The following is a 27742-nucleotide window of genomic DNA, read 5'->3' as shown; positions in this document are numbered from 1 at the left end:
GCCTCTCTCCCACTCTCAGTTTCCCCATCCAACACAGCATATTTCCCTCTCCTTCATGCCCTTTATTCTTTCTCAGAAAAGCTGAGGGATCCTCACTCTTCCTGCTGGGCAGACTCCAGGTACTGGAGGGATCCACATCACACAGGCGTGTGTATAGAGAGATATTCTAGTGGACCTCCATCCTACTCAGACAGAGAGAAGCAGTATGAGGCTGCTGGTGCTGTCTGCATTTGCTGAGTACTCCGAGTGTCTTTCTGTGATCTCTGTGGCCAGTCATGTATATATGTAAGTATGTGTGTATGGCATGTGTGTGTGCTCTGTGCATGTGTTCCTGCCAGCAGCACATCTTCAGCCTTGCTGCTAGTTGGACCTGTGGACATGGAGCAGCCGCGGCTTCGCCCCTCTCGGGCTGCGGGGTCTGGCATGACGTATTTTCCTCTAACAGACTCTACCTCTGTGTCCAACTGACACGCATGGCCAGCAGCTAACTGGACTTGTGTCTGTTGCTCACTCATGCTGTTCAGCCCAGGGAGACCATGGCGCACAGCACTGCTTCCTGCCCCAGGGGCAGACCCACCCCCGGATTAGTATCGGTCATGTCTGCAGACCTGCTGAGGGCAGAGTGCTGGGCTCACAGGCAGGCAGCCCCTGCCCCAATTCCCTGAGTGGACATGGTAGACAGGGGGTGAGAGCTATCAGCTAGAAGTGATCAACACAGGCCATGTGCCTCGGACCCAGACTTGAGGACACATGCAAGTCAAAGCACAAGATATGTATGTCTGAGAAGCCACATGCAAGTACAAGGCAGCTGTCTTGTGGTAGCTAAAATTATGGTGTCATTTGATGATCTCGAAGTGCTTATCCTTGCAAGCACTGTGCTTTAACAGGAGTGCACAAATATGCACTCACACAGAGAGACGGTTTGCAAGCAGAGCTGTACGACCAGTTTGCAAGCAATGTTCACCTCACATTTCTTCATAGAAAACCTTGCTTTCAATGGTTTCAATCTCTTGCCAAACTTCAGGCCTGATATCTAACAGATTGGACGCTTCCAGAATGTAAGGTGACTGTGCGTCCGAAAAATTCAAAACAGTTTGGGAAGCAGTCAAGAGGCGGGTGCTGGAGGCTGGGGACTGGGATTTAATAGAGAAAGTCGGCATGCCTGAATATGAAAAGGGACCTGAGCACGTTGTTCAGGGAAGTAGTGAACCCACAGAGGGTATTATCCAAGCCCTTCCTGTGCAGAAAGTGCTTCCTAACTCAGGTCAATCGGACAAACATGAAGTTATCTGTTGGAGAGTGGTTCAAGATCTACAGTCCAAAGTGGCACAATATGGAATAAGTTCTCCTCAAGTCATGCAGATTATTAGAATACTAAATATTGACTTGCTCTCTCCATTTGATATCAAGCATCTAGGTCAGGTATTATTGCAACCTGTTCAATATACAGTCTTTGAGGCCAATTGGAGAAGGATGGCTGAAAGAACTGCAGCTGGGAACATGCAATTACCTCCAACCGATCCTAGATATGGAGTTCCAGCAGATGCTCTTACGGGAGCTAATGCTTTCTTTGATCCTGATGTTCAAGCTACCTGGCATTCTCAAGTCCTTGAGCAGGCTCAAAAAATTGGTATTGGAGCCCTATTAAAAAGCATAGACATGGCTGCTCCTGAAACATGATACGTGAAGATATCTCAAGGACAGAAAGAGCACTTTTTATCCTTCGTGGAGAAAATTGCTGCAGCCCTTGAAAAACAGGTTGAAGATGAGACCCTGAGGCAGCTATTGTGCAAACAACTAGCAAGAGATAATGCCAATGACGAATGTAGAAGAATTATAGTTGCTTTGCCAGGGGAACTCAGACGGCAATGGTTGAAGCCTGCTCGAAGGTAGGATCTGAACATCATAGATCAGCTCTGGCTGCAGTTCTGCGGCCTATTCAATTCAAAAATTCTGATCGTAGACCAAAAAGGCAACCTAAGAGTGAGAGCAACCAGAAACAGACCAGACAAAAGAGGAAAAATAAGGACAACAGGAGAGCTGCTCGCTGCGTGAGATGCGATAGGCCAGGTCACTTTGCAAAATACTGCCAAGCTACATACCATGCCAATGGACGACTCTTGACGCGTTCGGGAAACTTGACCAGGAGCGCAATGGGGATGTGCGCTCAGACAGAAATGTTTCCCCAGGGCATGGTACCAACTCAGGCCTACTCAGCCAGCTTAGGGTCAGTACCCAGGGATCAGCCGGAGTGGATGTACACACCGCATCAACAGTCATCTTAGAATCCTGTCGTGTTTATAAGGTTCCCTTGGATGCATTTGGGCCCCTAGGACAGGGACTGAGGCATTGCTGGTGGGAAGATCTAGTGTCACCATTCAAGGGATCTTTGTACACCCAGGTGTTATTGATGCTGATTTTACAGGCCAGATTTGTGCCATGGTTTCCACACCCACCCCCCCTGTTACTATTCCAGAAAAAACTGAATCGCTCAACTCGTGCCTTTCAAGTCATGTGTTCCCAAGACAGAACAGCGAAGTCGCGAAGATGGTGGCTTTGGATCCACGGGACTTCCACAGGTCTTTTGGACCGCAGACATCAATAGCCAAAAGCCGCAGATGACATGTACCCTAATTCTACCAAATGCCCAGTCGTCCAAGATTCAGCTCCGAGGTTTGATCGACACGGGCGCTAACGTGACAATCATCTCCTTCTCTGCATGGCCTCCCACGTGGCCTTTAGCTCCTGTGGGGTCAGCCATTGCAGGGTTGGGGGGAACCACACACAGCTATTTAAGCAAATGACCTGTGGTGGTGAAAAATGCAGAGGGGCAAATAGCTACAGTTCGGCCCTATGTCACTGCAGCTCCACTTAACCTCTGGGGGCGGGATGTATTGGCAGCTTAGGGGGTAAGGATTGGGACAAATTTTTGATGGGGACCACTGTACTGAAGGGAGCAGAGTATCCTACCTTGCCTTTGCGGTGGCTAGTAAGCAAATCCATCTGGCAACCCCAGTGGCCCCTACCAAAAGAGAAATTAGTCATCCTTCATCAGTTAGTTCAGGAACAATTACAACAGGGACACCTTGAGCCTTCACTAGTCCCTGGAATACTCCTGTTTTTGTAATTAAGAAAAAATCAGGGAAATGGAGATTGTTGCAAGATCTCTGAAAAATCAGTGCAGCCATGGAAAGTATGGGGGCATTGCAGCCTGGTATGCCCTCACCCACCATGATTCCAGCAGGGTGGGAAATCTTGATCATTGATTTGAAGGATTGCTTTTTCACTATTCCTTTACATCCTGATGACAAACCAAAATTTGCCTTTACTGTGCCTGCAGTCCACAATGCTGAACCTGCAAAGAGGTATCAATGGAAAGTTCTACCTAAGGGCATGAACACCAGCCCAACCATCTGCCAATGGTAGGTTGCTCAAGCTTTGTCCGGAATCTGTGAGCAGTTTCCTGAGGCATACTGCTACCATTACATGGATGATATCCTGGTGGCAGCATCCACCCAGGACGAGCTGCTGAGGATACAGCCTCAGCCGCTTGCTGCTCTGCATTCTTATGGATTGCAAGTGGCTCCGGAGAAAGTTCAGCAGTATCCTCCCTGGAAATATTTAGGAGTCAAAATTCTGGATAAAACTATACAACACCAAGAGGTGCAATTCTCGGGTTCTATTAAGACCTTGAATGATGCTCAGAAATTGCTGGGTATCATCAATTGGCTACGTCCCTATCTAGGGCTAACCACGGCACAGCTTTCCCCGCTCTTTAATATTTTAAAGGGGGACCCCAAGTTGAATTCACCTCTGAAACTGACTCCTGCAGCGTGGCGAGCGCTGGAGGAGGTTCAACAGGCTGTTTCTGCGCGTCAGGTTTATCGAGTGGATCCCTCCACTGATATCACTGTTTTCATTACCACTTCAGATTTTCATCCTACAGGTATCATTGGCCAGTGGAATAAACAGTGGCCTGACCCTTTGCATATTCTGGAATGGGTCTTTTTGCCACATCAGCCAAAAAAGACAGCACCCACATTGTTTGAATTAATCGCTTGTCTAATAATCAAATGCTGCCAACAGTGTTTACAATTAATGGCAGTGGATCCTGCAACAATTGTTCTTTCAGTACAGCAGGAACACTTTGAGTGGAGCCTTACTAACAGTGCTCCTCTGCAAAGTGCGCTGCAAAACTTTTCGGGAAAGATTGCTTATCATCTGCCCAGTCAAAAATTACTGCAATTGGCAAAATCAACAAGCTTTCCTTTGCAGCCAAAAAATAGTCGGGTGCCAGTACAAGGACCCACCGTCTTCACCGATGGGTCTGAGAAAACTGTGAAAGCTATTGTTACCTGGAAGGAGGAATCTGAGCGGCAGGTGCTGGAAGGCCACGAATCAGGCTCAGTCCAGTTGATTGAACTGAGGGCTGTTGCCATGGCCTTTCAACAGTTCTCGCAGGTACCTTTGAATTTGGTCACCGATTCCGCTTATGTAGTGGACATAACTCAACGCTTAGATTGTTCACTTTTGAAGGAAGTGAATAATGCGGCTCTGTTTTCATTATTGAAAACTTTGTGGTGTGCAATTTAAGCTCGAGTTCACCCATATTATATTTTGCACATTCATAGTCACACCAACTTGCCAGATTTTATAACAGAAGGCAATGCCAGGGCTGACATGCTAGCTAACCCTGCGTGGGTGGCGCCTCAGCCTGACAAAATTGCACAAGCCAAGGCATCGCATAGTTTCTTCCATCAAAGTGCGCATACCCTGCAGAAACAGTTCCACTTAACGCCCACTGAGGCTCGGGACATTGTCAGCGCTTGCGCTGACTGTCATGGACTTGCGGCACCTCTGCCATCGGGGGTAAACCCCAGAGGCCTAAAAGCCCTGCAGCTTTGGCAGGCGGATGCAATGCATATTCCTGAGTCTGGCAGGTTTAAGTATGTGCACGTGTCTATTGACACTTTCTCCTCAGCTATGTGGGTGTCTGCTCATACTGGGAAGAAAGGTCGCGATGTCATTGCCCATTGGAAACTCCCTTTCGCGGTCTTGGGCGTGCCTTTTTCTGTGAAAACTGACAATGGCCCGGCCTAGTCTCACAAAAGATGCGGCAGTTTTTACACCTATGGGGTGTAAACCATACCTTGGGTATTCCGCATTCTCCCACCGGCCAAGCCATTGTTGAACGCGCTCATGGCACTCTGAAGCGTGTTTTAGATAAACAAAAAGGGGGAATGCATGGAGAAACCCCACAGAGTCGCCTAGAAAAAACATTATATACAATTAATCATCTTACAGTGCCATCAAATTCAAATAATCCCGTTATTTTGAATCACTTTCTTTCATTACAGTCTTCGGGCGAGACGCACCTGCCTCGAGCGAAAGTCTGGGTACAGGACCTACTCACTAAAGAGTGGAAAGGCCCGTGTGAGCTTATTGCTTGGGGTCATGCGTATGCTTGCGTTTCCACAGATACTGGGGTACGATGGCTACCCGCAAGATGCGTTCGCCCTGACCTGCGGCATCAGAAACAGAACAGGCAACCTTCAAATGACGGCCAGAATGCGGATCATCAATCAAATGATCCTTCTGATGAAGATAATGACAGAGATGTCGACCATCAGCCTGGTCCATTCACAAGTAGAGACTGAACTTTAAGTTTCCTATGGAGTCAGAATGTTAGAGCCCTTAAGGCTATTTAGAATTAATGATGGAATGTATAACTGGGTTTGCTAGATGTATCTCCCATGGCATTGCTGGAGAATCTTTCTGCCCACTTTAAATTGGTCTTAAACAAAAAGGGGGAATTGTGGAGAAGTTTTCCAGCTGCTGCAGCATACTGTGAAAGTTCTTTCCCCATGCAGTCTAGCTGAGAAACACCTGTAGCTTGTTACACTGGGAAGGTTGTTTTGAAACAGGTGCTGTAGCATTCAGCCAATCGCTCTGGGAGGTGGATGGTCAAGGGACCAATAGCCTTGACCCATCTGGCGAACCACGTGACTTGTAATTATTTAAGGTAGGGCATTTCCTCCCAGAAGGTTGGGTGTTTTCTCCTAGAAGTAGGGTGTTTCCCTTCTGAGTGCTGGAGATGCACTGGCCTGTGTTGGAGCTACAGCCCGAAGCCCTCTCGTTGCAACACAGTGGCCATACTGTCAGCCCTTGGCCACCTCAGAAAGACACTGGCACAGAGCTCTGCTGGGACAAAAGTCCTTAGTAACTCCGTGTAAGGAGGAACTTATTTTGACCCATTCCTGACACAAGAGGGTATAATTGTCCGGAGGTTTTATTCATAACCTTTAACAGCTTAAAGACTACAAAATTTCATCAGAAGGATGCCTGCATGTGCCTGTCCTCCTATGCATGCACAGAGCAAGGCAAAGAATGCAGAGATTTGCTTTTTGAGTGATGGGCACAGACAGCTCAAAGCTTTGTTTGACCAATGGCAGAGACAGGGCTGGGCAGCCGCAGAACACGTGGCACCCTACATCCAAGCTGTGCCACCCAAAACAACAGCGCAGCTTCCACTCAGGGACTGTGTAGTTTGGCGTCCTGGTCCAAGACACTAAAAAAAGGACATTTCAGGTTATATTTAAAGAGGTTAAAGCTCATCTTCTTTTGACAGTCAGCTCTTTTGTACAAGTGCTACTTAGTCCAAGATACGATGAGTGCTGAAAAATCAACAACCTCTCTTGAAAATGCAATTGCTAGCATTGCTTCAGCAATGCTGACCAGCATATCCTGCAAGTATACAACTTGGCCTGTTACTGCATGTAGAACAAGCAAAGAAAAATACTCTACGTTTTTCTTTCGCCTGTGCCTTTTCGTCTCAGATACAAGGGGATGCAGCATCCAGTACAAACATACGCTCATGGCTGTGGGTGTCAACTTCTTTACAATCTACTATATTCTGTTTTCTGATGGAGAAAAGTGGGGCAGAGAGGAAAAAAAACCAGGGTGGGCTGGTAGAGCACGGAAAAATCTTACTAGCACCACCAGCCAGTTTGGTGGCACATCACACCACTGTCCAATCTCACAGTTTTCCTCTTTGAGATGGGGACTATGAACTACATTTTTAATGAATAAACAATAGGTAACACCTGGCTGTTATTTTCCCATCCTTTTTGGCAGTGGCTAGATGTCACAATCTGATGCAGAAAAGCAAAGAAAGTGAAATATATTCACGTGTGCTGAGCACCTCATCTCTGGTCTCTGATAAAGGTTGAGTTCATACTGTCCTCTCCCTTCCAGTAGGGACACAACCGTTATGGCTCTTTTCAGCCCAGTGACCACTGAAACATCTCAAAATACAGTTTTTTCAAAGCCTCTATCTCTGAAAACTGGATAGAAGGTAACCAAATAGTTCAAGTTATCACGAAAAAAGACAAGCTACTCCTTTGACTGATCACATATGCCTCGCATCTGCATGAAAACCACAGAGAATCCTTTTACCCAGGACACAGCCCCTACTCTTCCTTAAAGATAATCTGAGTGATAGTATCCGGAGCTGAGCTCACTCAAGCAATCCATGGGCTGGGGAAATAAATTACAGAGCCATGCATCTCTCGATCACTGCGTGAGGGAGGTAATTATGGCACGGAGCATGTGTGGCAGATAGGAAGCGATTGCTCCCATACGATTGGATCGCAGTCTGCTGCCTGGCAGGTCTCACATGCTGCTGGGGAGAAAAGTGGGTTTGGAGTCTATTTGAGCACCTAAGCATGCCGAGAAGTGTCCGGGGGAATTTTTCAGGTGTGTCCAGTGGGATTTTTCTATGCCAGACTGGTACAGCTCCATGGTGTTGTATGTACTTTGGTTCTGTCTGGCCTGGCTGGCATATCTCAGAGGCTTTGGTGGGGACTGACCAGGGGTGAAGGGCTCCATATGACCACCCATATCCCACAAGAGAGCAGGGACAAAGTGAATCTCATTCACACCAGCATAGACTTAGGTCTCTGATAATGAATTTATTTCTTTTTCCAGGAGGGAAAGAAATGTGTGACACAGTATTGCTCTCCTTCTGAAAAATAAACACAGGGAGAAAAAGAGGATTTGGACAAAAAGACTTTGCAGGATTATCAACCCCCACCAAGCAGAAATCGTGGACAGGCCCCAATAAATTGTCTGATAGGTTTAATGGCAAACTTGACAAGACAAAAAGATTTTTTTTTATAACTTCTTTCTCTGACTTATGAAGCTTTAGACTTTCCTACAATCTACAAAGCTGAAAACTTCTGTAAAAATGAAAACCAAGGTACCTGTATGACTCCAGAGGGTGGAGATTTACAAAAAAAAAAAAACATAATGAGGTTTTTTGATCAGACACTGTTTGTGGAGGAGAGTTACATAGTGTAAGACATGCAACAGTTACATGGGAAGGAGAACACAGATTAAAAGAGAAGCAAGTAAATGAGCAAGTATACCACACAGCAATGGCCTCAGGCTCTCTGTTTTACTGAGGGCAGATGAAAAGCAGAGACTCCCAGAGTTGCTTGGGATAGGAAGATCACCAGGCGATGCCCTACTCGTGAAAATCGGATATCCAGTTCCAATGGAAAGGAATCATAGAATCATAGAATCATAGAATCATAGAATCGTTAGGGCTGGAAGGGACCTTCAAAGGTCATCTAGTCCAACCCCCCTGCAAGGAACAGGGATATCTCCAACTAGATCAGGTTGCTCAGGGCCTCATCCAACCGGGCCTTGAACATCTCCAGGGATGGAGCATCCACCACCTCTCTGGGCAACCTGTTCCCAGGAAATGCTTTTGCTTTCGTAGAGTGCATTTCTGAATCCACTGCTCCTCCCCGCAGGCTCAGCCAAACCTGATGCACACCCTCATTCCCACCGTGCAGGCAGACCCTGCACAGCTGCACTGTTTGACACAGACGGCCTCCAAGAAGCCCTAAGTTAGCAGCACAATGGCAAGAGCCTTGGTGGGAAAAACAAGTCCATACAGAGCAGAAATAGCCCCTGCAAGGAAACACATTGCTTTTATGGAGCACAGGGGAAAAGAGTATTTCTATTCGTAAAGAGCATCTCTGAAACCTTCCGACGTTGATCCTTGTATAATTCTTTTGCACCATGACATATACACAGCGTAAATGTACTGCCAGGTGCTGCAGGAATAAACTGAGAGCACCTGTCCCTTTGGACTGAGCTGCTGCAAATATACCTTCTGCAAATTAGGCCTTCATCTGTAAATGCATTTCACACCTAAAGGAGATCAGTTTTTTAAAAAAAAAAGTTCACCACAAGTGCTAAATTCTGGCACAATGAATTCATCCACCAGCTTTGAAGCTCCTACATGTTACAATTTTTTCCCAGACTGGACATTTTTAGTGGAATCACCCAGGAGACTTTTGAAAACATGAAATTTTCAAGAGCTCGAGCAACTGCAAAAAAAGGTTTGAATACAAGTGCCAAGTTTGATATTTAGTTATAGTTCTGACTTTTGATAAAGGACAGGGAATGTTAGTCTACCCTTTTGTATTAACAAGAGATCTCAAATGTTATTCAAGAATTTGAGTTAAAAGACCTATATAAATAGAAATCACATGCTAATGTTTTATTACCTCACATATGAAGCATCATTCTGAATGGTTTATGCTCCAAACTATGAGTCGATACTACTGTTGATATTAGTTTAGCTAGGTGCAGGATTTTGGTGGTTCATACAAGCTATTTTAGCCAGTTCTCAGCCATAGAAGGTTTTGGGCTTAATTTTTCCACTGGAAAATGCCAATTTGTTGGACATGGGGTTTTGCAGAAGTGCCAGTTTCAGTGAAGGCTGGTGGCTTCTCAGGGCTGTGAAGGACCTGCTGGAGGGGAAGGCAGACAGAGAAGGTACCTGCCTGGGAAACTGGGGAACAGACAGACTGATTTGCCCATGTTGGACTGGGACAAGCAGGGACTTGGACATGGTTCTGTGAGAGATTTAGGAAAGCAGTTCTCAGCTGATTCAGCTGTTGGAGAGAGCTAAGAGGAGAGATGAGAAGAACGGAGCATGCAGAGGTGGCATTATTATTACCACATTTTTAGTGGGGAGAGAAGAACAAATTTCTACTTCCAATGCAAAAACGAGTCAAAATTCCTCAGAAACACAGTCTTCCTCCAGCTGGATTTAGCCACAGCTTGCCTTGGTGAATCCAAGGGGCTAATTAGCAAAGATTAATTTACTGCCTCTCAACCTAATAAAAGCAAAGCACCTGCCTGACCTTTCCCGCTGACAGCTCCTAGTTTTAGGCAGTCACATTCAGCAGTCCCCCATCGTTATGCTAAACAAAACCAATGCCTAAGTTCCCATTTTCCAGGGACTAAATCGTTCAGCACAGTATCATAATCTTTTGCTGCCTTCCACTTTCCTTATGCTCCTCTCCAGGTATTGGGGTCTTATGGATTCGTGCCGGCCCCTGGGATCGGTTCACAGCTAATGCAGATGCCCTGTGCTTCGTACACTAGCTCTCAGCACATTTAGCTTCTCAGCCTTACTAATTCTTAGTACTTAATTATGTTGTTTGTTTTGTACTTATTGGACTGTGCTGTGCTCTCACTGCTTAGATAAAACCAGCTAGCAATCCCCAGGCCTCCCGAAGGAATGCTACCGCAGGAAATTAATGAAGACACTATTTTCCCCGGCACAGAGCAAACACACCGCTAATGGTGACAAACTCTCAACCCTTCCTTGGCTTGCAGCATTGGTGAAAAATCTTGCCTAGTCCATGCGTGTGAAGAGATGTGGCCATTGAAACTGCTGATGAATAGCTTTGCCTGAAGGACCACACGGCAGGATACTGAAACACGCACAGTTCCCACCCAAAGCTTTACTTTCTGCTGTCATCATTGTCAGGCAAATTCCTTGACCCAAAGTTGAGAAAACAATAGAGCTCAAACAAGGAAACTTCTTATTTTCCACTGGACAAACTTTAATTGTCACAGAGGCTTCCAAGTTTGATGACAGACGGTTCATTTAAAGCGAAAAATAGTAGTGCTGTATGTCTTTCTCTGATATCGAAGACCAGTATTCTTCAGATCTGAAGTGCCAGCTCTGGCTTGACAAATACTCAGCGCTGGTAGATGTTTAGAGCAGGCAGATTAGAAAGACAGGCAAGAGGGTGAACGATTTTGGTGCTGTGGAGTACAGACTGTAGTTTGCAAATAGGCATTGCTACCACCAGTACATAGAAATATAAGTGAATGTTTCCTTGCAGTCACTGAAGAGACTTCCAGTGCGACTCCTTTTGTGTCACATTACATTATCTGCCGTGCTGGGAAACTCAATAATTGCAGGCACTTACGAAGACGTACTTGTCGAAACAAATGATGGGGCATGAGGTGATTGTTAGGTACAGGCTAAAAACAAGCTACCCTGTCTCATGAAGGAAACAAACCAAAACATTGTCACTTCTGTGGTAAAAAATATTTCCATTCTAAAACTGGACAAGAAGAAGAGACTGAGCAATTTTTCAGGGGAAAAGGAAAAGGTTCCCGGAAAGCAAAATTGCTTCTGCAGAACAGAAATGATTTTTCTGCTCCTGGAAGGATATTACCTGGCCTGCTTTTACAGATGATCAGCTTAGGAGCCAATAGATCAGTTTTCCCAATGGGAAATCTATATGTTTGAGGTGGCAAGGGTGTTTTCCACTCAAACGTCATGTCCACAGAAAACCCCTAGCTGGACATTGTATAACCTGACACAGAACCTAACCATTGTCAACTAAAACCCGAAATATTTTGTAGAGTCCTCCCTCAGCAAAGTATCTCACAAGACAACCACCACTATCACGGAGACATATCAAGGTGGGGAACACACTACCCTCTCTAACCAACTCTCACTACCCTGGAAAGCATCTCGCCCACATTTGGGTCTTGGTGAACTTTCCTTCCTGGTGTGGGGTAATGGCTGCTCCGTGGATGCAAAGCTCTGAATTAGCAGGAGAAGTTTTAACATTACCTCATGCGACAGGTAAAAGGCAGCAATTCCCAATGGCCAGAAGCAGCAAAGCATGGAGAACACAGTGAGGCCGAGATGATCTCTTGGTGGCATCATCAGGAAATTGTCTTCACTTTCGGTGTCACTTGAGTAATCGCTCTGGAATAGTAAGGGAGAGAGAAACGTAGAGGTGCTGGTTAATGTTATCACCATTTCTCCCCTGCCATGGGCCAAGGCTGTGATCATCTGCCCATAAAACTCCCCCCAGTCATGCCAGGGCAACTCCTCAACATGAACAGAGGTCTCCAGCACTCACGGTGGAAGGCTTCTGGTGACCCACCCTCGGGTCTCTGCCATGCAGGAGTCAGGGCAAGCTCTGGGGGCACTTGTATGCTCTTCATCAGGGCCCATGTACCCATTCTGCTCTGCTGTGACCCCACAGTGACGGGACCACAGGAATTATCCTGCTCTCCTGCAGCGTCCAAGCCAGCCAGTGGTGTCCTTCAGGAGGACTTCAGGATTGGGACTGTGGCCGTGGCACATCTCCCTCCCTTCCCTGCTGAAAGGCTCATCAGGGCACTAACCTCCTGTTTTAGCAACACCCTGAGGGGAGGCTGAGAGACCCAAACCCATATGTCTACACCAAAATCAAAGAGGGAACAAGTGGGAGCACAGCTCAGAGGAAGGGTTATCTCTGCAAGTTGCAGGCTGGGACTGCAGCTGCCCTGTCAGCACCAGCGTTTGAGGAAGCCACCCTAGCCAGCGTCACAAAGTTAGCACTCTTCTTCTCTCCTACTGCCTGCACCGCGCTGGCTGGCTGGCATCCTACTTATGAACACCAGGGGAATCTCTGTGCACCGACTGTGCCACAGCCTCCATCACTATTGCATGAACTTGAAAGCAAGAAATGAGAAATTACAAGAGATTTTGGAAATCACTGCAGGGAGCTGAAAAGAGCCCATTTTACACGTTTGTCTTTCATCAATGAAAGAAAGCGACTCTCTAGCTGGATGAGCCAGCGTGAGCTTGGGTGGGTTAGCACTTCGGAGACATAATGTCACATATCTAGTGCAGAAGAGGCTGTAAACACTGGGTGCTCTGCATCTCCCAACTCAAATGCCAGTCTTCTGGGAGATCACTGCTCAGGTGGCCAGGAGAATGTCAGCCAGAAATTACCCAGTGGGGACAAGGTGACAAACGTGGTGCAAACCTAAGCATGAGGAACCAAGGTAGGAAAGCTGAAACAGAAAAAAAAACCCATGAGTTGCTCCAGCAGCAGTGACATGCTGCCAGATTTACAGTGTGTAGGCAGAAACACCTGCCCAAGCACAATTCTTAGATGCTGCAACTCTGACCTAGCAAAAGTTTCCTACACGGTGATTACAAGGACTGGTCCACAGGGGACCTGACTGCCCTGCTGCTGAGCAAGCGCAATTCTCCAGCAAAACAGGAGTGGAAGAGAGCCTGATCTCTAGTGGCTTCCTCTGCGCCTGCAGAGAGTCCACAGGCAACAACGGGCACTGAGGCTGTCATTATTCCAGGCTTTGGAGTTACAGCTGTGGTGCAAGAAGGGTCCTGTAAAGCTTCTTAACTCACCCTGGGAGCACCTTCAGACAAGGTGGCCAAAAATCTTCTCTACCGTTTTGTAGTTGCATGTTCTTCACTGATTGTAGGAGAAATGCTGTGCAAAATCTTGCTGAAAGGAAGACATCTATGTCACATTTGGAAACTTACCCTTTGGGGCATAGTTTTGTGTCCCTCTCAGAAACCTAGCAGCCTGTTCAGGAGTTCTTGGCCTTTGGGCCAAAAGAACTGCTAAAGTGACATTGCTCTACCTCTACCAGTGACCTTTAGGTGAGAAACTCCTGAACAGGCTGCTAAGTGTGCAGGACAGGAAAATGAGCCCATGCGCCCATGAAACCCAGAAGGTAAGTTTCTAAACACGGCACTGGTGAGCCACGACTCAGAAGAACCTAAGAAATGCCTGTAGCCTAATGACATTTGAAAGACTTGTCACTGGGCAAAGGGATTGCCTCCCAAGCTGACCCATTTGGGGAATCCACCAGGTGACATGACCCATCGCTTGCTAACATGGAGACTCTGCTTTGACAGATATTGCTGTGGGGCCTGGGAGGGAGAGGTGGGGGGACCAGAAGGTCCCATGCACTGCGATTGTGTGGTGCATGTGAACACTAGCACACAGAGCACCCCAGCCTATGCCGGGAGCCTTGACACCTCGGCAGAAGTGACAAAGCTCCATTTGGCATAAACTCAATAAAATCTCATTTCTGAAGGGACACTGGCTGATGCCAGTTTCAAACGTACAACGTTTGAGCTTAGCCACTTCCCTTTCTGCTTTCATTTTCAGAATAGGCCATGTAAGTAATTTTTAATACTAATAATCTTTCCTTACAAGGGTAAGAGAAGAGAGGGGGAGGGATGAAATCCACAACATTGCTGAAACAGTCTCTTGAAATAGTGCCCTTCCCTGAACTTCATGACACAAAACCAAAAATGCTTTTAATTTCCCAGTTCTTGGCTAAGTAGTGTGCTGGCATTGTATCTGTGGAGACTACATGTGTGATGCTTCAAATTGCCTTTTCTTGTGGATGAAGATGAAATGGGGCAAAGATTCTCTAGATAACTTTGATCAAGTGCTGAACCAGAAAATTATCAGTTATGCTGCTTTCCAAAGGGGCTAATCATTCTCAGGGTGGTGGCACCACAACATCTTAGAGAGCTTCCATGTCGACTGGAGAGGTGGCTGTTTGATTGCGAGGGGTTAATTGCAGAAATTAATATAAAACCCTTACTGGAGAAGATTAAATCACTCTAGGCTCATACTAATCGAACAGTAGAGTTATACTGTGAATGCCATCTTGCTGGGCGAAGTCCCCGTAGCACACACTGGATCAGATGACCTGACCATCAATCACCAAGAGCGACAGAATAATTCTGATCAGAAAGCTTTGATCAGGTAGTCCAGATACAAAACAGAAGGGAGGGAAAAAAAAAAAAAGTCTTAAATCACAGAAAGAAATCCCACAGCAAAAGGTACCTCTTGCCCCTTCCTGCTTAAACACTCATTTCTCCAAGCAAACCTTCCTCCCTAATACTCTCTTTTTTACCACAGAATACCCAATCCTGAGTTTACCGAAAGATTCTCCCTATCCAGAAACCTTTCTGACATTGGGAAGCTTTTGGCAATTTGGCTGCCTAGCTGGCTGTCTTCACTTGTTCCTGGTTCTGCAAGAGCTGCACCCTGACACTGAAGGAGCTGGACATTAGGGATGCTAAGTCAGAATTACTTTCACCAATTGCAGTTGCTTTGGGTTAGCAGACTAATCCTGCATAATCACTAATAGTCTTGTCCACAGCACTGCTCCTTTCATGTTTAACAGTCTCTTTATAAATTTACATGGAACTCTTCACAATTGCGTCATAATTTCACTAATCTGACTGAAAACTTTTAACTCTTGCAGAAGTTAGGGAATAGCACAACTAATTAATTTTCAAGGTTTGGGTGGTGAGCAAGAGTGCACAGACAAACTTTGCTTTATTTAATGTTAAGCTAGATGAGTTTAAGCAATCTGAAATATCAGACTATCAGGTTTTTCCTTCTACAAGTGTACCATTGGTGCATCCTCCAACCAAATAAGAAGCAATCAAAACAGAACTTGCGCAACCATTAAAAAAAGTACCTGGCAAAGAGCATCTTTTTCTTGGTTGAGATATTCTGTTCATCAGCAGAGCAAAGATCCCTAACAGTTACTCTCCTAACAACTCCCAGTTACTCCAGGCTTTTTTTGCTGAGATGGTAAAGACACAATCAAGTTATCCTCTTTTAAAAGAGCTCTTCTATCCTGTTAGTCAGACGACACCCCTGTCTTCATGACACAAAAAAAATCTTAGGATGAAACAAGGCGAAATGCATCCTGATGCAGCTGCGACCACCCAAACAACAACAGACAGGAGGATCAAGGGGAGCCAAGGAACAGAAGCAGCAGCAGCTCATGGTCTCTTCAGGACATCGAGGGATTCACTCCTTTTCAGATATAACATCTGGTTCCAGCAGTTTCCACTGCAATTGCACAACCACTTCTAAGCACGGAGAATACTTACAGAAGGCAGTGCCTTCCCACTGCAAATCAGGCTCTGTCTCGGAGACACATCCTTGTGCCTTAACATGAAAGACGTAGTCTCGGCAAGGTCCACAGTCCTTCCCCTTGCTGTCCTCTCTGCAGCCCATGCAAGGTGCTGCCGTGAGAACAGACACCTGTGAAAATGGCCCTGTAGCAGAAATGACACATAGAATCATAGAATCGTTTGGGCTGGAAGGGACCTTAAACATCTCTAAAATTACTGAGGGGATTTCCTGATTCCATTGGATCCTTTGTCACAAAAGCAGTTACTACAATGACAACAACCCTCCTCATCCTTGCTGACTACTGCTGCATGTCCCTCACCAGCACACTCGGAGTTCAGCAGAGGAAACAGCACAGGATTAAGCTGTCTCAGTTTATCCACAAGCCTTTTTGTGGTGGTTATGAAAAAGAGATGACCTCAGGAGTGCAGGCAAGACTGGAGTTACCAGAAGATCAGGCCTCAGAGAACATCTCTCCAGAGCATGAGTTCCTGACGAAAGCACAGCACCCTGCCCAGATGAATGTGAATGGCAAAGAAAGCAAGCAGCTCTTTTCCATTCCCTTCCCTTCCCTTCCCTGTGGGAAAAGGACCTGAAGACACCGGCCTGTTTCCCTAGAGGACTAGGTGACACTATCAGAGGGAAGGCTTTCACTGGCTGAACCAGCTGAGATGCCCCCACACAAGCTTTTTGGCTCTGTCCTATTTACACATGTTTTTCAATGGTGCACATCTCTTCAGCCCTATGATGCGTTAGGCACAAGTAATGTGGGCAAGGATGTAAACTAGATTTGTGCAGAAACCGTGGATGTGGCAAAGGACGAAGAGGAGAAATGAACTTTGTTAGGTTAAGGGAGATGTCTGCTTCCCAGACATGGAGTGCATGGGATTTTGCAGCAGCTGAAATTTGGGTGCTGACAACCAAACCGGAAACCTTGAGCTCTGTATTCATTGGGACTGCTTCTGATGCTTCCCAAATGTGCAAGAAATCAGCCTTGAACAAAATCACAAACTGGCCACCCTGAAGACTGATAGGATGAAGCCAAAACATCAATGAATTTCAGTCTGTAAAATTCAACTGGCTGCTTCAGTCGACAGTAATGCTTCCTCAGCAAATGAGTGACAAAGGGAGGGGAAGAGAAGAGAATATTTAAGATAGGGTACTGAATCACATAGACACCCCATTCCTGAAAGGACTATGGCTTGGGAGCAGGAATAACCCAGCACAGAGCGAAGCTGCCTGTGCATAGAGCCGAACACGGGATGTGCACTCGGGGCTGCCTTTCATGAGGCAGTCACCCCGAGAAGCACCACCAGACCAGGGTGTTCAGTCAAGAGCAAGTTGAAAATAAACTTCCTCTGTGATGCACCACAGGAGGAACAAACATGACTCACAGAGAGGGAAGGAAAGGTACTGTGCTATGGACACGTACATACTGGGTCCAGTTCTGGTACCACCATTTCCCAGTTATGTTGGAGAAATCAGGAATCAGAAGGCAGGTACTTGCGTCATGCAGCAGAAAATCAGCTACACAGGAAGAAAGTGGAGAAGCCAACTTCACTTGTAAGATAAATTTAAGATGCGATTTCATCACAGCCTGTAAGTGCCTGCATGAGCAGATAATTTCTGATCAGAGACAGCTCTTTCATTTGGCAGAAAAGCAGAAGAAACCCCAGCGACTGAAAGCAGAACAGATGAAGAGCAGACACAAGGTGCAGACTTTTAAGAGAGATGGTGATGAACACTTTTCCGCAGCTGTAATGGATTTTCTACTACACAAAGGCCTTTCTTAAATTGAGGCTAGCTATCCCTAAAAGCTATATGCTTTACCTCAACCGAGACATTATGAGTGAAGAGAGGCTCTGCAGACAGCCTGCCGTGGGCTGCCTTTGACATTCTGGAGGCCGGACTTGATGGACACATAGTCCCTTCCAGTATTAAAACGCTAGGCACACTGGAGAAATCAGACAACAAGGTCTGCTGTGAACCACAGCTGCCAGCAACCTTTGATGGGTATTCAGGAAGGAGCCCTTTTGGTATTATTCCTTTTTTCCTTCAAAGCAACCAATTCAGCAACAGGCACACACTGCATACAAAACTAATTTCTGGTATGGCCCTGTGGGATCTGCTTCAAACCCAGATGGTCCAGTGGTCTGTTTTCAACAAGGACCAACACATGATGCAACTGTAAGATAATATGTGCTCTGTTTCCCTCCACACAACGCCTGTTTCAGTTACGCAGTTAAACACGATGCGCTATTCTGACCAGCATTCTGCATCCCTTTGCTCTTCTGCAAGCAGTCTGAGATCACCCAAATGCAGCAGACGGCAGAGGCAGCACACTGGATGGTAGCTCTCTCACCAAGGGCTTTAGTTTATTGCTACTTTGCCTCAACGCTCTTACTTGTCACTGGGCAGCACCTGGCTGATGCTTACTTAAGAGATGATGTCTCTAAAACCTGTTGCCATCCAAAGGAGTGTGGCCAGCAGGTCCAGGGAGGCGATTCTGCCCCTCTACTCTACTCTTGTGAGACCCCATCTGGAATACTGCGTTCAGTTCTGGAGTCCCCAACACAAGAAGGACATGGAGCTGCTGGAGTGGGTCAGGAGGAGGGCCACAATGATGATCCGAGGGCTGGAACACCTCTGCTATGAGGACAGGCTGAGAGAGTTGGGGCTGTTCAGCCTGGAGAAGAGAAGGCTCCAGGGTGATCTTATAGCAGTCTTCCAGTACCTAAAGGGGACCTACAAGAAAGCTGGAGAGGGACTTTTTACAAGGGCATATAGTGATAGGACAAGGGACAATGGCTTTAAACTGAAAGAGGGGAGATTTAGATTAGATACAAAGAAGAAATTTTTTACAATGAGGGTGATGAAACACTGGAACAGGCTGTCCAGAGGTGTTGCGGATGCCCCATTCCTGGAATTGTTCAAGGCCAGGTTGGATGAAGCTTCGAGCAACCTGGTCTAGTGGAAGGTGTCCTCCTTGTGGCAAGGGAGTTAGAACTACATGATCTTTAAGGTCCATTCCAACCCAAACCATTCTATGATTCTATGATTGTTTGTTCTGGTGATGCATTGTTTATTTATTTATTTTGCCTATTTATTTCTTTCTTTCCACAATTTTAAGTTTGTTGCTCCTCTTCAATTTTAAAGGTATTTAAGTGATCCATAATCTACTAACCCTGACCTGGTCCATGCTCCTCTTGTTTCCCCAGCTCCCAGCCTAAATTGCCTTGTCAGTCAAGCAGCCAGCCTCCTAGAACAGGTTCACAGAGGTCTCTCCTTGCTTGGAAAGCTTTTCATATATAACTTCGCAAAGCCAAAATGCATCAGGGGCAAAAAAAAATGACTGCAGCTGTCCAAGCCCATTCTTCCTCCTGTTCCCCTGGGTTTCAATCGTCTCCCTTGCAATGTTTTCTAGACACCCACAGCCAGTCTGCCTATAGCTCATCAGTAACTTGCATTCAACACATCACCACTGGAAGGGGATTACTGCAGACAGCAATAAACAGAATCATACTAAAACGGGCCAGCTGCCACAGCTTCCTAAATCACACTTTTTCTCTGGGAGAGCAGTAATCACAGCCATAAAGTGAATATCCCTAATCTTTGCGTGAGTGACGGGAGCTCACAACAGCCCTCTGAATTCACGGGGAAGGCATGTGTGCGTCATGGCACACTCACGCCTTTGCAGGTGGGACAGCAGCCACCCAGAGAAGTGGCTTTCAGCAGCTTACACCATCAGGAGAGTGAAGCTGTGGTGAACACAACGCACTTCACCAGTGTTACTCTTTGTGGCACAGGGCATCACTTTAGGGCCCCCCGTCAGGGAGAGGAAGACTTCCAGCCTGCAGACACAGAGGTTCCTGCCAGAAGGAGCAGAGCAGGTGGTCCTTGCAGAGCAGGTGGTCTCAACGCTGCCTGTTGAGGAAGATCAGGGAGATACCCCTCTTCACTGAGCCACTTCAGCAGGAAGAGTAGCAGTGCACCCCTTAGGCTGGGGCAGGTGGGATGGCCCTTCATGATTGTCCTCTTTTTGCTTTGGAGCTGACACAGCTTCCTTTGTGGTCCAGTCCTTAAAGAAGTGTTTGCTCCCCTTCAATTTTAAAGGTATTTAAGTGATCCATAATCTACTAACCCTGACCTGGTCCATGCTCCTCTTGTCACCTCCTGCAAATGAGAGCGTGCAGCTCATCTGGACCTCCTGCTGCTTATGGGCTGGAGCCCAGGGACCTCACTGCACAGCATCCGTCTGACAACTCAGGGAAGTGATGATGAGAAAGAGAATCGCTCTGAGCCCTGGCTGCTATTAACAAGATTCATAGGAGGGTACTTGGAGACTGCTGAAGGTGACTTGCCAGCCATGCTCCCTTCACCTAGGGCTGGCTAATAAAGGTTAATATCCCTTGGCGGGGCTCAGTATCTCCAGACTACAGCGGCTTCTCCTTTAAGGGAGAAAAATAAATCAAATGCAAATGAAGTGTAATCACTCTTGTAACCTGTTAATAATGTGCCTGTGAAGGAACCCAGGGACATAAAACATGTCCTGTGGGGTCAGAGCAGTGATCCATTGAGCCCCATGCTCTGCCTCTTAACAGAGCAGCAGGACATGACATAAACCTGAACACTTGGCAGTCCATTCCTAGTACTCCCCCAGCACCCACAACTGTTGTGTAAGAGATATTAGAAATAAAAGCTTTGCCATTTCCTTTTAATATCTGTTTATAGATTCCTCACCCATGAATCTGCCTAATCCCTTTTGAGCTTGCTGATCCACCACAACCTCTTGTGGCAGTAAGTCACCAAGTGTTCGCTACCCTGTGGATAAAGAACAATTTTCTGTTATCTCTGTTAAGCCAGTCTCTTACTAGCTCCCTCAAGTGTTCTCTGCTTCTAATACCGCAGGTTTGGTGAACAGTGGGTCTGCATTCACCTCGTCCTTCACCTTCATGGTCTTGTGCAACTGGCTCATATACCTCTTGGCCGCCTTCTCTACAAAATGGAGAGTCTCAACCTTTTTCATGGCTCCTTGTAAGGAGGGTGCTTCTGACTCTTGATCATTTTTTTTGCCCTTTTCTATCTCCACTACGTCCTTAAGAAGTGGGGACCACAATCACCCACCCCATTTAAGAAAGTGGGTTGCACTGAGCTTCAATACAGGAGCACAATGCTGCCAGTGCTCTGTCTTGTTCCCAAAACTGTTCCTTAAGATACTTAACATTTTGTTGACTTCTTGGCTCACCCTGCACACTGTTTTGTGGCACTTCATAGCACTGACAATGGTTTCTCCATGGTTTTAGCTCACAATTACAAGCTCAGCATTGAGTTCACAGGGATTAGATTATTTTTCCAAATATGTATTAGTTTCCATTTATTTACATTGAAATGCATCTGCCATCATTTTGCCAGTCAGTTTTGCACAGTCATCCGGAGTTGTTCGCCACCAGCAGTACCACCTGAATACCCAAAAGAAATTAACACAATCCACAAACTTGGACAGGTCTGTTTCCAGAAACAAGAGCCCAAATGCTTCCATCTTTCCCTGTGACCTTATCCCATGTCCCTGTGCTCTTCTGAGCATGTGCCACAGGACAAAGAAACCAAAATGACATTTTCCAGATCCACAACACATCCCTAGGTGAGCTTCAGCAAGACATTTCTTCAGTTCCCCATGTGGAGAATGGAGAAAGTACTGTTTTCCCACCACGCAAGAGCACTATGATGACCAACCAATTCGTCAGTAAAAACAAGGTGCAAGATCCTGAAGGGAAATGGCCATACAAACAAGTACCTAAAGCATGCAAGAGCTGCCTCAGATGTCATCCGTGCTACAGCTTCCCATGTCTGCACTAGACTGTCTCTTCACCCATGCTACAGAGCTCTCTGCAAGGGGAACCCCACCATGCTCAGCTCCCCAAGGGAGTGTCCAAACATGCTTCCTGGGTACCTACTCCCAGGAGAGGCTCAGGACACAGCAGCTCAGATCTTCCCAGCACAATGCAGGACTGTTCAAGTCTGTGCGAGCTGGCCGCATTGAGAGAAAGCATGCACATCGTGGGGCTTGATGTGCATAAACCCCCTCCAGGGCCTTCCCTTCACACTGCAGAAGAGACACAGCCAGGAGGTGCTTGGGAATGTGGAGAAGAAGGGTTAGGTGGAACAGGACATGGCTTGGGATCCACCTTCTGTCTCTACACTTTTATGCTCAAGTAGAAGGGATGAGTTTCACAGCAGCATCCAGCAATTTGTAGGGGAAAAAAAGATGGAAGGTTTAGCTTGAAAGCACTACATTTCCTTTCTTCTTTCACTCCCCAGAACACTCTGTTTATTTCGTTTTCAGAGACTGTTTCAGACATTGCTGGGAAAAAGAAAAAAGGGTTTTAAGAGAGAGCTCAGATGTATTCTTTTATGCGACACATATGAATAATTCAATTTACTGCCATCAATAGCTTGGGTTTCTCTAAATAAGCCATCTATCTAGGGGTTAGGAGGAAAACTAGCACAAGTGTAATATGACAAATGATGTTTCTGGATAAAAGATGGCACTGCATTTACACATGAACTCTAACAGGAGTGTTTTTCAGCTAGCAGCTCACATAATATTTCACTGCCGCCAGATTTGACAAGTCGTCTGTCCATTAGTTGTGGCGTAAAGAATTCATAAGATATTTATAAGCATTCCAGAGATACCTAAATAGGGAATCATTTGATTTCAGGGATGGGCACTGAAAAGAGAAGTTTAAAGCTTTGACAGAATGAGCAGCTTCCTGCTTTCATGCCTGGTAATTGCTGGAGCAAAGTGGGGCTGTATATGCTAATGAGAGCTGTTTCAGAAATGTTTTTCTCTCCAGACAATTATGATTTTCATAGGCAGTCTGAATAACATTACACCAAGACCTGAGGAACACTGCTATTTAAAAATAATTAAATAAATAAAAGGTTAAACACAGCCACGTTGCTGCAGCAATGTGCAGGACCCCTGCTTAGGATGTCCCCTGCTCCTCTGCTAGATCTCCCAGGTTCTTCAGAGTCACAGAATCATAGAATGGTTAGGGTTGGAAGGGACCTCAAAGATCACGTAGTTCCAATCCCCCTGCCGTGGGCAGGGACACCCTCCACTACACCAGGTTGCTCAAAGCCTCATCCAACCTGGCCTTGAACACTTCCAGGGATGGGGCATCCACAACTTCTCTGGGCAACCTGTTCCAGTGCCTCACCACCCTCAGAGTGAAGAATTTCTTCCTTATATCTAATCTAAATCTATCCTCTTTCAGTTTAAAGCCATTTCCCCCGGAGAGAAGGTGTCTCTTTCTAGGCACCTCCTTCTAGGCAACTTCTGAGAGACATTGGTGAGCTGGACAAACCCATCCTACAGCCTGGCTGGGTCAGCTCTTCAAATCAAAACCGAATCACTGTTAGTCAAAATAGCTGGTGTTTTTCAGAACTTTCCCTGCGGCAAAGTTTTCTGCAAGAAAACAACAACCTTTCTGGTTATCAAGAGCCCAGCTCTCTTCAAAAACAAAACCCTGGCAGAAATCCACTGACCAGCGGGGTCCATAAAAGCTATTTTCTACACGTGTCCATGGACTCCTGTGAGTATTGCATAAAGGGGATCACTACAAAGGGGTGAGCTAGATTTTTCTGGATTTCTGAGAAACTAAATACCCAATCCTGAAAACCACTAGGCAGGCACTTTGCAATAACATAGGCAATGCCAGAGAGACGTAGGGGAAGAGAAACGACTTATCTCCTAGGTTGTTCTGTCTCCCAGAAGGCATTTTACTGAGATACCTGAGTTGGGAACCCATTTGCCTTGCCCTGACACGTGGAGAGCAGGCAGTAACCCCCAGCTTTCAAGAGACAACAGCTCTTCTGCACAAAGATCCCCTCTTTGCTAATGTTTGTAAAATAAGGATATTTTTAGAGTCTTTTCCCAGAAACAAGTGCCAAAGTAGATATGTTATGACAAAAAACCCTTGCAAGAACTGAGCCCTGGTCTGCTCTTATACTATGCAGCTCCCATCTCTCAATGAGCTGTGGCATGACAGTCAATGTGGCAAGACTCTCAGCAACATGCCGTGCATCCTCGATGGCGGAATCGAATCATAGAATCATAGAATCATAGAACCATAGAATCAGAATCATAGAATCATAGACTGGTTTGTGCTGGAAATCCTTCAAGGCCCTCTCACAGTTAGGAAGCAAAACCTTGCACCTCTGCTATATCACCCTCTCACAGCTCTCTCTTTAACTTCTGCTCTCGGTCCTGGTACTAACCCTTTCCACTTCACTTTGGGTCTACCAGTAATTTAAAAAAGCATTTGCTTCTTGTCAGTAAATGTTGGGAAACAAAGCATTCTAGCGGGCCAGACTCGTGCTGCACGATTCAGGTGCTGTTTTTCTTATTTGGACAACTAATTTTTTGTAGTTAACAATCTGGCATGGTACCTTCCCCTACTCATTGACTGCTGTCCTCAAATACATTGAGAACATCTGGACATTCCATTCCTGATATCTCAACACATGAAGTTATGTCTCTAATGAATCTCTGTACTAGGCAAGCCCAAGAGACCCCCATGCATCTGGCCACATAGATACAGCATCTGTCCACATGGGAACCACAAGAGCACAACACAGCAGTCACCATTTTTGCTGGTCTTGTGCTGTCAAATGCATCTCTCCTCTCCTCCCCATCTTTCTGCACAACCGGCTGCACCTGCAGAATCTGAATCTTCTCGGGATGGAAGTTACTCCCCATGCCGAGACCCCTCGTGCTGCTGCTCAGCAGGTTGGTCATTTGGGTCTGGTTCATGGAAAAGGGTGAAAATTGCAGCATTGCACTCGGTTGGCCAAGTGGCACAGCAATGGAGACTGACACCGGGCTAGAAGCAGAGGCTTCTACCAATTCTAGCAATGCGTGTGTTTCCAGTCAGGCAGGTCCTTCCCCAGACCTTGCCTCATTTTCTGCTTCCTTTCTCCATTCTCCTTGTGGAGAAGACACCTCAATACACAACAGAGGATTATGCATGGGTGTGTACTTTGTGAATGTTGTCCTTCTCTGAGCACTCTGTAGGTGTAGGCAGGATGGCTGTCCATAAACCTCTCTGTTTATTAGCACAGTAGCACCCCACAGCGTCAAGGGAGGCTGGGAATCCCATGGTGCCAGATACAGTACACCCACTTAAGAAGGGACACGTATGACCTCAGGAGGTTACAGCCCAGAGAAACAGATCAGAAAGAAGGAGGAGTCAGGGAAAACGATGCACACACTGTCGCAGCACAGTACAAAAATTTGCAAAGACACAGGTAAAGAGACTCTCTCCTTTCTCCTCTTGAGATCTGGGGAGGGGAAGGATGAAGTTCCTTTCCCCACATCTTCAGTTTCACAGGTGGTTTTCTAGAAAAACATATTCTCTATGAAAAGCTGATCAAGCTCCTGTGGTATCACTTCGAAGAGACATCCTGATCAAGGGTTCTCCATTGCAAAGGCACATTAAAAATCCCACCAAGATAAGGGAAAATATTTTTGTTATAAAACACTTCTTCCTTGTCCTGCATGTGTTCCTGGCCTTTTTTAGCCTATTCTCCAAGAGTTGGCTAGAGAAGGTCTTGCTCGATTTGGACTGACAAGAGGGAGACTTTTTTTTTTTTGCTGCCTAAATGTCAGGCCAGATGTGTCAATAACACCATTAGGCAATTACGTGCCTGCTGCAGTCGCTTGCAATTACTACTGCAGGATTGAAACTAGAGCAAAAAGGCAGTAACTAGGGATTTTGTTTTGATTAAGAAAACGAGACTTCCCACAGCCAATTTTGAAACGCTGTAGAAGGGTGTGATTTGAGCTAACACCCTCACATGCCTCAGAGAGAAACTTTTTGTCTCCCTGCAGAGGCACTGAATACTGCATTATCGGCACACACTGGGAGAAACACCTCTCTCTCCCTACCTTATCAATACAAAGAGAAAAGAGAAAAAAACAGAATTTAGACTCTTGTGGGTTTGCCACCATGCTGATCACAGGGTGGGGCACTGGTATTACAGGAGGTGAAAATAGAAGTTTTAGGACTCGTTAGGTCTCAGTGGAGAAAACTCCTGCAACAGAGAAACACAAGAAAATAGTCTCTTATCTCACCTGAGACATGCAACAGTCTTTGCGAGGTTAGGAGTCTGTGACCAATGCTAGAGAGTTTTGGGATCAGAAGAATTATGTGCACCCTCCATTCCTACACACACTGGCAAACACAAATCTGGGTCATACTAGGACAGCTGGTTTCAGCCAAAACCAAAAGGATTTTTCAAAGCAAAAAATGCATCATTTAAGAAAGAAATAGGTTGATTTCCACAGTCTGCCCCATTTGGAGAAGAAAATGTATCTGACTTTACTGTGAGCAATCAATGAAGCACGGGCACCTAAAAGAAAACATTGCATTTGGGATCTAATGAAGTGTTTCACTCCATCAGGAAAAAATATTTTATTTCAGTGACATGGGATTCGTTGCAGCTTGAAACCCAAAGACTTTTGGGTTTGCATTCATTCAGACACAGAAATGTTTCGTGTTTGAGTCAGTATGCAAAACAATCTGCTTTATGCCCAGCTCAAGTCAGGAAAAGGTAAGAGTGTTGACCTGCTGAGCAAGACAAGCTCCATGTACGTGGACAGATGCTCCTGGCCCCGACCTTACACAGCATTTAAGCACATGGTTAATCTTCAGTTTCTGACCAGCCCATTCAGAGGTGGGAGGGAAATGCTGATCCCTGTTGGGGCCAGTGGGAATTTTGCCATTAGCATCCACAGAGTTGGGACTTTACCCAACAAATAAAGATGAGCGATTGCCCACTCTCCTGGCCGGAGGAGACAGCAACACAGCTGATCTCATGCAGACCATCTCCTGGAGAATGTATGCTTAACCCAGATACGCCCTCCTCCCCCCAGCCTTCCCCACATATCCCAAATGACATCTGACCTCTAGTTCCTGGAAATCCTCCTCTTCCTCCACATCATAGGAGAGAGTGTGAATCTTGATGTCATCCGCTGAGAGATCAATGAACTTGCTGTCCGGGTACTCCAGGCTGTCTTTGGTGGGGGAGCGGTCCTCGATAAAGGTGGTTTCACAGCACTCCGAGCTGATGCTCTCACCCCATGAGCGCAGCACGTTCTCCGAGTAGAGGATGATATTGGGCCGGTAGTGAGACTCCACCGTCTGCTGCAGCATGTTGGGGTCCAGGAGCTGCTGCACAGGGTCGTTCCTGCCGTTCTCCAGGCAGCTCAGAGAGGAAAGGCTGCCCGCTCGGTGGCTCTGGTACTGGGGGGTCGGGTACACAGAGACCAGACCATCTCGGCTCTCTGCCACTAAGTTCCTTGTATTAATTAAACCGTTCCTTTTCCCGGCTTCAGCGATCTTATTGTGCATTAGCACGCTGTTCTGCTCAACCAAGCCATCCATACTGGGAGGTGTCTGAGGGAGTGGGACAGGCGGTCTTTATTTTGTTGTACCTTAGAGGCAGGTCACACTGGGGCGGTGGCTCCCATTTTCCTGATGAAGAAAGGAAATAAATACCAAGGTGAAGACATAGGCAATGAATAACATACCAGAGCACCCATCAGCTTGTATTTGGTATCACCTCAAGAGGAAATACAGCCCCACGTATGTGCATACCCT

At 46.3% G+C, this 27742-nt stretch overlaps 1 protein-coding gene across 1 annotated transcript in view; it reads right to left on the bottom strand.

Moving 5' to 3' along the window:
• SYNDIG1 (synapse differentiation inducing 1) overlaps positions 1-27526 on the bottom strand; it is a 76585-nt gene extending 49059 nt beyond the window's left edge. Inside the window, exons 1-2 of the mRNA XM_086630507.1 lie at positions 27047-27526; positions 11957-12094 (exon numbers count right to left, since the gene is read on the bottom strand). Of these exons, the coding sequence (XP_086486633.1) occupies positions 11957-12094; positions 27047-27526 (618 nt within the window). The remainder of the gene's footprint in view (positions 1-11956; positions 12095-27046) is intronic.
• Positions 27527-27742: the final 216 nt, after the last annotated feature.

This window comes from Tauraco erythrolophus, chromosome 2 (assembly GCF_009769465.1).
Source record: "Tauraco erythrolophus isolate bTauEry1 chromosome 2, bTauEry1.pri, whole genome shotgun sequence".
Lineage (NCBI taxonomy): Eukaryota > Metazoa > Chordata > Aves > Musophagiformes > Musophagidae > Tauraco > Tauraco erythrolophus.
Note: the sequence above shows the minus strand (reverse complement) of the source record. Positions and strands in the feature narration are given on the sequence as shown.